We start from the raw sequence: 13,896 nt of genomic DNA, 5'->3' as shown, positions 1-13,896 counted from the left end.
TGCTGTGTTCAATCCAGCTCTACACCTTGTTATCCCATTAATAGGGAGTCTGGATGACTTCACTTACTGGATAGTACAGAGTGAAGAATTAATGAAATTGAAGAATGTTTGCAGATAGCAAACCAAGCAATAAAAAGCATGGATTATAGTAGGTCCCTGTTTAATGTCTCACTTAACGCTGTTTCAGTTCAACATCTTCAATATAGTGTCAATATATCCATTTTATGTTCATTGAACATCATTTACCACAGACTACTTGTTTTGTGGCCTGCCTCTCACATGATCCATTCCCTGGAGCTTCATTTTGCATCCCCAGTCCTCTAGTTGGAGGATGCACGGAGGATCGCAAGAGCACACAATATATTCAGGGTGGACTTCAATGTCCATCACTGAGGCTTGGCAGCACCACCACTGACGGAGGTGGATGAAGCCTGGAAGGACATAAATGATAGACTGGGCATGCAACAGGTGATGAGAAAAGCAACAGGAGGGAAAAAAATTTATTTGTTCTGTTCCTGTTGCAGACGCTTCTATGCATGACAGTATTGGTAAGAGTGGCCACCGCAAAGTCCTTGAGAAGACAAGGTCCTGTCTTCACATTAAGAATACACTCCTATTCTGTTGTGTGGCACTACCAACATGCTAATTGGGATTGATTTCAAACAGATCTAGCAACGTAAAACTGGATGTCCACGAGATGGTGTGGGCCATCTGGCCTATCAAAAATATTCCACCACAGTCTGTAACCTCACAAGCCAGTAAAACTCCCCATTTCACCGTTGCCATCAAATGGGGGAACAACCTTGGTTCAATGAAAGGTGCAGGAGGGCATGTGGGCAACACTAGGCATACCTAAAAGTGGAGCAATGACCTGGTGAAGCTATACTGCATGACTGCATCACACTTTGGCATGCCTAACTGCAAAGCAGCAGACAAGGCGAAGTGATCGCACAACTGAAGGATCAGATCTAATTTCTGCAATATGCTACATCCAATTGTGAATGGTTAAGCAACTCACTGAGAAGGAAGCTCCTCATCGTTCCTCATCGTTCAAGATGGTGGGATCCTAGGAAGATCTGCTGCAAAAGATAAGGCAAGTATTTGCATCCACCTTCAGTCAGAAGTGCTGAGTGGATGATCCAACTTGACCTCCTCCAGAAGTCCCCAGCATCACAGACACTGTCTTCAGCCAATTCGATTCACTCCACGTTATCAAGAAACAGCTAAAGAAAATGGATGCTGCAAACGTCATTATAACATTCTGTCAACAGTACTAATGACTTGTGCTCCAGTAATATTGCGTCCCTAGCTAACCTGTTCCAGTACGGTAATGAGGAAGGGTCACCAGACCCGAAACAATGACTCTGATGTTTTCTTCACAGATGCTGCCAGACCTGCTGAGCTTTTCCAGCAACTTCTGTTTTTGTTCCAGTACAGCTGCGACACTGGCATCTAATTGACAATGTGGAAAATTGTTCAGGCTTGTCCTCCCCACAAAAAAAAAGGGTCAAATGCAATCCCACCAATCACTGCGCCATCAGTTTACCCTTAACCACTAGCAAAGTGGTGAAATGGGTTGTTGACTTTGCTATCAAGTGGCATTTACTCAGCAATTACCTGCTCTGATGCTGAAGCTGAGTTTAGGATCCGCAAGTGCCACTCAGCTGTTGACAGCTGGAGACTCCACGTTCATTTGTGAGGAATTCATTATCTCAGTGACTTTAAATTTTCATGGCTCCCAGTTAGCCGAGTATTTCATTGTTGGGAGGCTTAAAAGTGCTCCTCCCCAACCCACCTATTGCAGCTTCACTTTCCCACGCACCACCATCTTTTAATCCAGAAGCCTCGCTCCTTCCCAGCCTTGATCCAAACATGGACAAAGGGCTGAATTCTAAAATGTGAGATGAGAATGCTGCCCTTGACACCAAGGCAGCATTTGACCAAATATGACACCAAAGAACCTTAACAAAAGTGGGACCACACAGAAACTCTCTACTTGTTGGAGTGATACTGATACAAAGACAGATGATTATGGTTATTGGAAGTCAATCATCTCAGCCCAGGGACAGTAAACAGGCATTCCTCAGGGTGGTGTCCAAGACCCAACCATCTTCGCTGCTTCATCATTGACCTTCCCTCCATCACTAGGACAGAAACGGACGTATTTATTGACCATTGTACAGTGTTCAGCACCTTAGATTCTAAACCAGCTGGCATCTTCATGAAGCCAGTGCTGGACAACATCAAGAATTGGTTTCCAATGAGAATCTAACCATTTCTCCTTGACATTCAATGGCATTACCATTGCTCAATCCACTATTATCAATATCCTGGTGGTTACCATTAACTAAAACAGGAGTGATCCAGCCATTCTATGCCTATAAAAGCAAGTTGGAGGCTTTGTAATGATTAACTCACTGCGTCTCCCCAGTGTCAGTCCACTGTCTACAAGGCTAAAAAGTCAGAGATGTGATGGAATACTCTCCACTTTCCTGAATAAACACAGCTTGAAAACACTCAAACTTTATTCCATGCAGGAGAAAGCAGTTGGCTTAATTAGCGCCACATTCACTTCCTTCGTCATACATGCACAATGGCAGTAGTGTGTACCATTTCACCAAGACACCTTATTAACACCTTCTAAATCTATGTCTCTGCCATCTAGAAGAACAAGAGCAACAGATATATGGGAATACCACCACCTTCAAGTTCCTCTCCAAGCTATGCACCATCCTGACTTGGAACAATACTGCTAATCCTCCTCAGTCATGGTGTCAAAATCCTGGAGCTCCTTTCCTAAAGAAACGTAGGTGTATATACATCTCAAGGACTGCAGAAGTTGAAGGTCGCAGCTCACTATCACCTTCTCGCAGTTAGGAATGGGAAATAAATGCTAGCCCAGTGGGCGTTGTTCACATGCTTCAAACAAGTCATTTGGCTGTGATCCTGCAGCATGAGTTCCAATATTCTTAAACTTCATAGAATACCTTTTCTTCATGATGCTCATGGATGATGGGTCAGGACAGCATTTTCTGAGAAACCGTTCCCAATGACAGAGCATCACGAATTGGAAGACATCAGTTTAAGATGATTAACAAATGAATCAAGTGACAGAAGCAATGACATCAGGAGGAAATGCTTTTCCCTGCAGCAAATAGTTAGGATCTGTAATTAACTGCCTGAGTGTGTGGTGGAAACACATTAAATTACTGCATTCAGTTAATTATTCCATTCTCTTTCAAACAAAACATTTAGGGAAAAGGCTTGGTACTGGGTACTGAGAAGTGGCATGGACACAATGTACTGAACATTTAATAAATTTGGCTTCATTTAGCTTCTTTTATTCACATTTCTAAAATAGATTGATAGTAGCGATGCAGTGAAAGTTTTAAACTTTTCCTAAAAACTATAACACTTCAATACAAAAACAGTCAACTAAATTCAATTCTCTGTAGTACAAAAGGCCACAATTAGTCATCAAGCTGTTTTGTTATATGCAGCCCTTTTCTTTAGCTAGACACATTGGGCAGAATTTAATCCAGGCATGCCTTTTCTAAAAGCAGAATCATAATTGGCTGTCACTTCTGCTTTTGCGTCAGAAGCTAATACCCATACGCTTCATATGAAAACTTAAAGGTCTGGCACACAAAACATGTGTACATAGCAGAAGTTGGTTTCCATTTGAGGATCCTGCCATCAAGTAATGGTTCTGCAGTTCTGGCACGAAAGAGTCGAACATCTGAGCCATTTATTCTGAGCAGTTCTTCATTTCCCTTTAGGTCTCCTCAAATTTCTCCCGCCATCACTCCCTCCTACATGTCTCTAGGAAGCATTTAAGCAAGACTATCATTGAAAACCATTTCAATTTTGGCTCTAGTGGATTTGAGTGGTGCCTCAGCTATTTATAACATATATAAATGATTTTTATGATGAGACAGCCTATTGAATCTATGTCCTGACGATACAAAGCTGGGGGTAAGATGAGAAGTTATTTAAAAAGTACAAAAAGTACTGCAGATGCTGGAAATCAAACAAAAACTGAAATTGCTGGAAATCAAACAAAAACTGAAATTGCTGGAAAAACTCAGCAGGTCTGGTAGCATCTGTGGAGAAAAATCAGAGTTAACATTTTTGGGTCTAGTAACCCTTCTTCAGAACACTTATGAAAGTTATAATGAGGGCACTGAGAGGCTGCAGCGAGATGTCGCCTGGTTAAGTGAGTGGGCCACAAGGTGGCAGAGGACTACAATGTTGGGAATAGAGATAGTGGAATGTCAAGTTATTCACTTTGGTTTTAAGAATGGGAAGCAGAATACATTTTAAAAAAGGTGTGGAACTTGCAAACGTTCAGAAGACTTGGGTTTGCCTGTACAAGAAATGCAGAACGTTAGTCTGCGGGTACAGTAATTAGGAAAGCTGATGTGTATGACAAATTTTATTGCAGGGGAATGGAGTACATGAATATACATATATTACATATATAGTGTCGCTACAATTGTACAGGGTTTTGATGGGACCACGTTTTGAATACAATGTTCAGTTTTTATCTTCATATTCTACTTCCATTGGAGGTGGCAGAGTGAAGGTTCACTAAATTAAATCCCAAAGACAGAGAGTTATCCTTGAAACAGGCTGAGTAAATTGAATCTATATTCCTTGGAGTTTAGAAGAATGAGAAGCAGCCTCATTGAAATATACAAGATTCTAATGGGGCTTGATGTGTTAGATGCTAAGAGATTATTTTCACTTTTCACCGAATCTAGATCAAGGAGCCGCAATGTTTGAGATAAGGGACGAATCATATAAGACAGAGTTGAGAGAAGTTTTGTTTACTGAAAAGGTTGTAAATCTTTGGAATTCTCTACTCCAGAGGTGTGGAAACTATTTTTGAAAATACTAAGGCTGGGATAGAAAGCTTTTGTTTTAGGATCCCAGAGAATCAATGGATATGGAGAAAAGTGGAGTTGAAGCCCAAGATCAGTCATGATTGTGTTAAATGGTGGAGCAGGCTCTTTAGGTCTATGATATACTCCTGCTTCTATTTATTGCACTCTGTAAACTCTAAATACCAAAGTATATTCAGAATTAAAAGAAACATTTTCAAGTCAATTAGGTGGCATTCATGCATTGCAACATTAAAAAAACGCTTTCACCTGAAATCTAATTTCTCGATTGAATTAAACAAATATTGACTCAAAATACGTATATGAAAATTTATACTGTTCCCAAACTCTGTAAGGCTCAATTTACTGTGATCCAACAATGTAGCATAATGTTGATGTAATTAACATTGTGACAATTTCTAAACAAATCCCATACCAGTCATCCAGACGTCTCCAATTTAGGTAAGACTTGAGTCAAAGTATAAGAAGTTTTAAACTGTTAACAAATAAATCATGGAATGGGATAACTGATAGTAAAAGGAAACTTGATCAACCACTTGGGAAAGAAACATGGCATTACATCTCAGAGCTGGAAGGGCAGTGTATTCCCCAGTTCAATTACCAGAAAAATAAACGCATGTCCCAATTTGAATTCTGAATCTTATGTCATAAAGTTGTGCCAATTCTTTAACTTCCCTTTGGTTCATTGTTTAGAATAAACGTACTAACGTTTAATGCAAAATGTGAATAACGTATAGCAGAATAGCAACCTTAACAGCCTAATCAATCCACTCCTAATAATGCATCTACAACTTTTATTTAAATATCTTGATAGATGCCTTGTGTAAATTTTCAGGTTATATCTGGTCTCGGGTACATAAACTGATTTAAAAGAATCCTGGGCAGGATTTTCCAATTTGGTTTTGGCCATCAAATGCAGGTCCCTTTTGAGAGACCAGATAAAAAGTAGCCAAAGGGTGCTCACTATCTAACAATGGATGTTGACAGGCCCTCGAAGCATATAAGGTACTCTGAACTGCCTTTTCAGGTCAGGGAGGGAGAGAGTGCCTCACAGGAATTTTGAGTCAAAACAGTGCAGTCATTTGGTTACTTCATAAATCATTGATGTCAATGCATTTGGGATACTGTAATCACTTCTAATTGCAAGGTAAAAAAATGTTACAGTAATTGAAAGGATACAGAAGCCAGCAAACCAGGATGTTTAAGGGTTTATAGAGACTGGAATATGAAGAGCTACTGGACATATTGTCAACATAAAAGGGCAGATTAGCAGGAGGCATGATGGTTGTTTTTACGACTCAGAAAGGGATTACTTTAGTAGACCAAAACAGTACAGCTAAAAGACATGACTTGTGTTGAGGGGCTTGAGGGGTGAATTCGACATTAATTTGCAGGAACATTATTTCAGTGAGCTCCTGGTAAATCTATAGGGAGCTAACGAAGACAGTTAGCACTGATGTATTCAAATACAAATTGGATAATATTTCTTACAGGAAATAACATTTTGTGGTAAGTTGATGACTAATTTAAAACATGACATATGCAAATGAAAAATGCTTGAATTGGTGATGTTGGGCCCACGCTTTCCAAAGATTTTCCCTAGCAGATGTTTCCTTGCTTTAAGTCTGGATCTTTTACAGAAAAACTGATAAACATTGATTGCTATTAGTTAATTTAATTATCATGTGTCTACCAGTATGATAGAAGGCAAGCTAAATGAACCTTAGTTTTTGTTTGCCAAGCAATTCTCATCTTACTACTTCTGAGCATTCCCTCCTCTATATTTCCCATAGATGAGGCAGATAAAAATTTTGCTTTGAAATTACTGTCCTCTCTATCTTTCAAGCTCGAGTAGTGGCTTTCTTGAAAAAGCGGTAATAACTATATGACTCGGGACTAAAGTGAAAGCAATGATTTGATTTTACTGGTAGTATTATGTTAAAACAAATGTGGAAAGACTATTGATGGGATGTCAGCATTATAACAAAAGAAAGATACGATCAGATCTTTTTTCATTACTAATGAACAACTGCCCATTTTTCCAGTTCCACATACCAGGCATCGTTATAATTGGTGGTGTGGCAAAAACTCTGTTATTGATTGTGGTTCATTAAAATACTTTATGCATCATCGATTATCTTTGAGACACTATGTAATGGAATGGATGGATCAATAGATGCTCCTATTGGTCTGACAATGGCTTGTTTATATTATCCAAATAATGAAGATGAATAGATATAGCTAAGAGCAACCTAATTCTGTATTCATGAACATCACTGGAAAGCTTTTTACCAGGTTCTGCAACCTTTAAAGAAAGTGCATGCACTAAGACAGCATCACCATCACCATCACCACCATGCTTATGGCAGCATAAATTCACACTACATATCCTGCTACTTCAGCAATAAATTGTTATTCATTAACCATGATTCTACTTTGTTAAAAATGAATAAGTAATACTTACAATATCACCAATTGCTTTGTCCAATACATTGACACAGGCTATAACCATTTATCTTAGATGTGTTAATAACTTCATTTTAAAAAAAAAACTTGCATTGAAAGAGGTCTAGAAATGATGTACTCCAGCTTGGGCAGTGGGAATATGATATTGGAACTTTTGATGCAATTAAAGAAAGGCTTGCTAACGTTGAAGTTAGCTGTGCAAGATGTTTTACTGTGAAGCAATATGAAACAATGTGTTTTCTAAGGAAGGTCCAATAGGAGTAAACACGTAGCTCTTCATATTCCAGTCCCTGTAACAACTCAAACATTCTGGTTTTCTGGCTTCTGTATCCTTTCAAGTATTGTAACATTATTTTACCATTGCAACCAGAAGTGATATGGTATTCCAAAATGCACTGACATCAATGATTTATAAAGTAACCAGGGGTTCCTAGGAATTTCAACAAACAATTTAGAAGTATAGCAAAGTAACATTAACAATATTTTTGCTTGGTATCATAGTATATTTCCTAAAGTGTCACATTGAATTAATGTGATTACAATAGAAATGCAGTCATATTTGAATCATAAAGACCTGGTATTTTCTCAAAAATGATACTGTGCAGATGAAGGAGAAATTATGTTGTTTCAACTAAAGAAAAATCACTGCACACAATATCTAAATCCCCTTTTCTTGATGTTGCTCCTGTGGAATCTTCATTTCGCTGTGTGACTCTCAGAATTTGTGGTTTCACTAGATCCTTACGGATTCCCAGAATTTCTGAGGCTTCATAAGAGATGAAGAAAACTGTGAAACTATAAAGTGTAGTCCCAATTATGGATGCAAAATGAGGTGAAATGTGACATTCTAGGCTTTTCACTTCACATTCCTGTCATCATAGCCCTCTGATAAATCAAAAGGTTGATATTAGGTTTACCAGAGGAATGAACAGCTTTCTCAGCTGCCTCAGATTGGATGGTTTGGGAGGGCATGCCTGGGTACTGCCAAAGACAAAGACAATCACAAAGGTAAAGTATACATAGCAGACCTTCATTCAAAAGCCATGCTCAGTTTTTCTCATACTGTTGCTGGTGCAAGACCTTGACAAGAGATAGCCCCCTGCCAGATCCTTGCCGATGCAATGTTAAAATATCCAGGCCAGGAAATTTATGCATGGAAACTTGTATCTGGATGGGCGCATGCATTTCAAACAGGAAATTACAGACTTGCAAGACTAGCATCTGTTGCAGGGAAATTATTGGAATCTATAATTAAGGACAGAGTGAGTGAACATATTGGGAAATTTGAGCTGCTTGGAAAGGACCAAACATGGATTTGTAAAGGGTAAGGAATGTCTGATCAGCTTAACTGAATTTTTTTGAGGAATTAACTCAAATAATTGATCTGGAAATGTTTATGACTACAGTACAATATGGATGTCAACAAAACATTCACGTCATATGAATGAAACTGCTAGATAAAATTAAAGCTCATGGAACAGAAAGCACATTATTAATCTGATTAGGACATTGGTTATTTAGTAGAAGAGTAGGAATAATGGGCATAAACTATTAGAAGGGTAGTGCCCTACAAGGATTTTTGGTGGAGTCTAAACTCTTCACTATACTTATGATGACTTGGTTAATGACTGTGCAAGAAACGCAGGTCCTTTTAAGTGTAAACGGGAACAGCTCCGGACTTAATTCAGAGCAGGTGATGGTTCTTTGGACTTTATCTTTTCTCCACCTTCTAAAGGTTCTTGTGGCACAATGGTAGTGTGACTACCTCTGAGCCAGGAAGCCTTAGTTCAAATCCCACTTGCTCCAGCGTTGTTATAGCATCTCTGAACAGACTGATTACAAAATCTCTTTACATCTTTCCCTATTCTTCCCTCAATGTTGGTGTTATTGCACTACCTCTGATGGGTTTTACATATAAATTAGAGAAAGATAAAGTTAAAAAGTAACACTGTGATTTGGTAATGGAAAAAAAATCAGTTGTCTGTGAAAGCACATCTGAATATAAAAAATGGCTAAGATCTTCCCCTCCCTTTTTCCTTCATTTTGGTGTCATTGCACTGCCCCCAATAGATTTTGCATGTAAACTGCTAATTTAATTAGAAACACGCATGATTAATTGATGGAGGATAAAGATGGGGAAGTAACGCAAGTGATTTGGTGATGGGAAAAAGAAGATAAATTTTCTGTAGTGGGGTTTGACTTCTGAATAGGGAAAGGTAGAAATTGGTGTTTATGCTAAACTATATATCTACAATAAAATGTTTGTAAATTTGAAGGTCTTTTGTTTCTAATTCTAATTTCATAATACACATGGAAATTGGTATGTTAAACAAAATAAAGAACTACTTAAGAGATAGCAGGAACTGCAGATGCTGGAGAATCTGAGATAACAAGGTGTAGAGCTGGATGAACACAGCAGGCCAAGCTGCATCAAAGGAGCAGGAAGGCTGATGTTTTGGGTCTAGACCGAAGGGTCTAGGCCTGAAACGTCAGCCTTCCTGCTCCTCTGATGCTGCTTGGCCTGCTGTGTTCATCCAGCTGTACACCTTGTCATCAAAGAACTATTTAACTTTGTCAATGACAAACAGATCATAATACAGGTGTGAGTAATAAAATTATAAAGAAACATTGATAGATTAAGTGAGTGGGTGACTCTGGGGCAAATGGATCATTAAAATGGCAGATTAGTGTGATGTACGTAGAGTGAAAAGCAGAGTGAAGGTCAAAAGAAATATGTGTTCATGAACACAGGCCATTAAACTACAGTAGTCAGATACAAAAGCATCAAAAAAGATAACAGAATACTAGGCCTGGATTATAGACATGACAAAGACACTCACTGCCATGGGAAAAATGACTGAACTGACTGAAAATCAGATGTCCTACTCCTGGACACAGCACCAATCATTTCTGTGGGGGCAGGAATGGGAGTGGGTCCCACTTTGTACATTGTCATTTCACAGAGACGTCCACCTACAGAAATCAGCTTTTGCCTCCGGTCCAGCGAGAGCTCAGTGATCTAGATGTTTGAAACACAGTGTGCAGGTTTGACTCTGCTGGATGAAGTCTGAACATTGTAGATTCATTTGGAAAGACACCAGGGCATGCTTGGCTCGATGAGATCTCTCTTTAGATAAACTTCCATCTGGAGAACATCAAGTGCCCTTTTAGAAAGGTCAAGTAAACTCTGGGATTGCTAGAAGTAGACATATATGCATAATACTTATGGAACTATGAAGCTCAGTACAACTGTCAAAATGTCAAAAGGAACTATCGAAAGTGTCAGAATGAACTGTTAAGAGCACCTGTCAAGGGGAGCTGTCAAGCTACCAAGGCATAAAGAAGTCCTGTTTTTAAAACCTTTAAAAAAATTGTCCGAAATGTTTAAAAAATGTAGCGCAATATAGTGAGCAGTCTGCTGCCAAAAGATGGAAGGTTTCCATTCCTAGATTACTGCACCAAGACAGATATCATAACCGTCCATTATCACAAAAATGTGCCTTCCATTTCACAGTTTGATTGACGATCTCAAGACGCACAAAGTAGGAGTATGAATCCAATGCTTGTTAGTCCAAGGGTGTGCACTTGAATTATATGTTTGTTATTGTAAAAGATCACATAGGTAAAGGAATTAAAATGTAGAAAATTATATTTTTATGAATGAATTGTTTTCAGTTTAGTAAAGTAGGCAATAGACTCAGAAGGTTATTTTATTCAGCTCTGCAGAGGCTCTAAGGTCTGCTAATGGAGAATATGGAGTAACTGCACATGGCAGAAGTGAGGTTAAAGGGGTAGTTAGGAAGTATGGGTTGGCATGAATTAGCAGTAAATTGACACAGGCACTGTAAAAGGGCCATGGGAGTTTGACAGGGGCATGAGCTGGAACATGGGCTATAAAAGGGCCATGGCAGTTGGGTACAAGGCACAGAGTGCCATGAAGGATGCAAGAAGTGGTGACATCAGTTTACATAAGTTGGCATGGATGACGCATTGGGAGTGTGTGGCAATGGGAGCGGGAAGGATTGGAGGGTTGTTTAATGTTTTATTCTTTTCTTAAACTTCTATACAGAACTGGCATGTGGAAACAGTAGGCCGTCCGCTGAGCCATCTCCACACCCAACATTCTCTAGTGTTTTAGGGGTCAACTACTTGACTTCCAAGATAACCCTACCAGCCTAGAATGAAAATTAAAACTTCCAAGACATCGTTACCTGGGTTGAATTTGCAAAGCATGGCCTTGTCCGGACACTGCTTTAACAAGGGAACAAAAATTCAGGCCTGAATCAATATAATTAAGAGAAATAGAAATTAAAAAGGGGAAGAAGATTTGTTATAACTGTACAAAGTCTGTCTGGAGTGCTGTGTTCAGTTCAGAGCAATATGCCTTAGAAATAATATGCCCTTTGAAGGACAGTAGCATAAATTCATCATCATGTTATCATATCTCCAAGGGTTAGGTTACGGTGGAAGGATAACCAGACTTCTATTCCATCGAGGAAAGACTGTTAAGGTCTGATTTGTTTGAGGTTTTAGAATCTTACAAAGAATTGATAGCATAAATAGAAATAGTTTTCACTGATAGGGGAGACTGGAACAAGGGGACATAAAATTTAAAGTCAAAGCCAGCTCTTCCGAGAGAGAAGTTAGGAAACACATTCATGTGAAGGCTGGCAAAAATATGGAACTCCTCCATAAAAATTAATGATATTAAATCTGAAATTGATAGATTTTTAATCAGATAAGAATACAAAAATAATATGAAGCTAAGGTGAGTGGGTGGATTTAAGGCATAGATTCACTGTGATCTTGCTGAATTGAAGGGCTGAGTGGCCTACTGACCAATGCTGGGTAGAAGAGGTCGGAAAAGGGAATCTTTTATTTATTTGATAATGTTTTCAAAAGCACATTCTCCTGTAATTAAATAACACAGTTTTCAGGTTGAAATATGCATTTTAAATTCATTATCGAAAACAATCTTTACCCCAGCCTTTTTTCAATTAGTCAGACAGCAATTTTACTCATTACAGTAGATAAGCAGAGATTGACAGTTACTTTACTAGCATTCAAATCTTTAACTACAGGAATATACAGTGACAAGAGGAATAACTCAACACATTAAATGTTATGTGTGCCCCAGAGTGAGACTTTTGAAAACATTTTCAAAAGTTTTTGACAAATGGCTCTTCAGATAAGTGCACTGACTTATAAATAATTCAAGTGTTGGCATTTTGCTTAGATTACTTTACCTGAATGGCTGATGGGCATTACACATGACATTTAAATTCTGGGGTACTAGACACTAGGTGGGGGTGGGGACAGGAAGGAGAGAAAATCAGTCTGGTGTAATTAACTAAGGTCAACATAAAATAATATTAATTAACTAAACATGCAGCTAATGTCAAGCAATTTGCTGAAGACTTCTAAAAGGCAAGCTGCGAACAGACGCATTATAAATTTTAAATTAGAGAGATTTGAAGATGGTTTAAAATAGATTACTAAGATCAGAGTAATGGCTAAAGTTACCTGATTTCTTATTTAGTACCAGCAGAAACCGTTCAGAAGTAATAGGCTGGCTGCTGTCCAAACCCTTTCCCGTCTTGGCTCCATCTGAGGATTTGCTATCACTTATCTTCCCAGCTGTTTCTTCACAGACTTCTTCAGGAGATGGTTCTTCAACTACTACCTCAGGTGTAATGAAAGCTTCTGAACAATTCAAAGGGGTAAGAGGCTCAACAGTAGCTGTCTCAGTTCCATTAGAACCCTTGGGAATAAAAGTTGCAGGATACTCTGCTGGTTGACTTGACTGATAATCTGATTCTTGCTGGTTGTCCATTATCGAGACTTTTTCAGCAGACTCTTTCCCCATGCTGTTAGATTTCATAGGGGAGTCTTGTTCTCTTTGAAGACTTTCTTCAGATGCTGATGAAGCATCATATGGATCAATGATGAGCTCACTGTCAAGCTCAGCTTCACGTTCCTCCCTCAGGATGCTATACTGCACTGAAGAAACAGAAGAAGGTGGAGTCCCACCAACCTGTCTGAATGCCATATAGCTGCAATCTTCTGCTTCTTCCAAAGAGAGTGATTCATCTGGCACTACCTCTATCTCAGAATCTCCAGATTCAGCACTGCTGGCCTCTAGGTCTAACGTCGTTGCTGGTAGATTTGACAAATTCTGCTCAGATTCATCTAGCTTTGTTAAGGCAGCACTTGGGGACCTCTCCTCTTCTGTGGCATTTAAAGGAAAACACAGAGTTTGCTCTGACGTCTTGTTGGCAGAAGGACGTTCCTCCTCCAGGAAATGGTAAGCAGCTTCAATCTGTGAATCAGACTCTTCTGCAATCATAAATGCAGACAGAAAATATGCTCAGTGAGCACCCAAAGTTACTTTCTTTTTGCTGCTGCAATAGCACATGTAATATCTCATTTATGATCAACACCACATCTGTTAAGTTCTGACATTTTTAAAAACTCAGTTGTATATCGAGGAAGGAAGAGCTAGACTGAAGATGCATCCTTGTAAAAC

At 38.9% G+C, this 13,896-nt stretch overlaps 1 protein-coding gene across 5 annotated transcripts in view; it reads right to left on the bottom strand.

Moving 5' to 3' along the window:
- Window positions 1-13,896, bottom strand: part of rtn1a (reticulon 1a) — a 174,559-nt gene that overhangs the window by 57,932 nt on the left and 102,731 nt on the right. For 2 of the 5 annotated variants that reach the window (XM_020529168.2, XM_020529169.2), the window contains one exon: window positions 12,894-13,706. The exons of the other annotated variants lie outside the window; for them this stretch is intronic. In XM_020529168.2, coding sequence (XP_020384757.1) covers window positions 12,894-13,706 — 813 coding nt within the window. The remainder of the gene's footprint in view (window positions 1-12,893; window positions 13,707-13,896) is intronic. 5 annotated transcript variants of the gene reach the window in all.

The sequence above is a fragment of the Rhincodon typus genome, chromosome 8, assembly GCF_021869965.1.
Source record: "Rhincodon typus isolate 14 chromosome 8, sRhiTyp1.1, whole genome shotgun sequence".
Taxonomy (NCBI): Eukaryota; Metazoa; Chordata; class Chondrichthyes; order Orectolobiformes; family Rhincodontidae; genus Rhincodon; species Rhincodon typus.
This window is presented reverse-complemented; position numbering and strand designations above follow the sequence as displayed.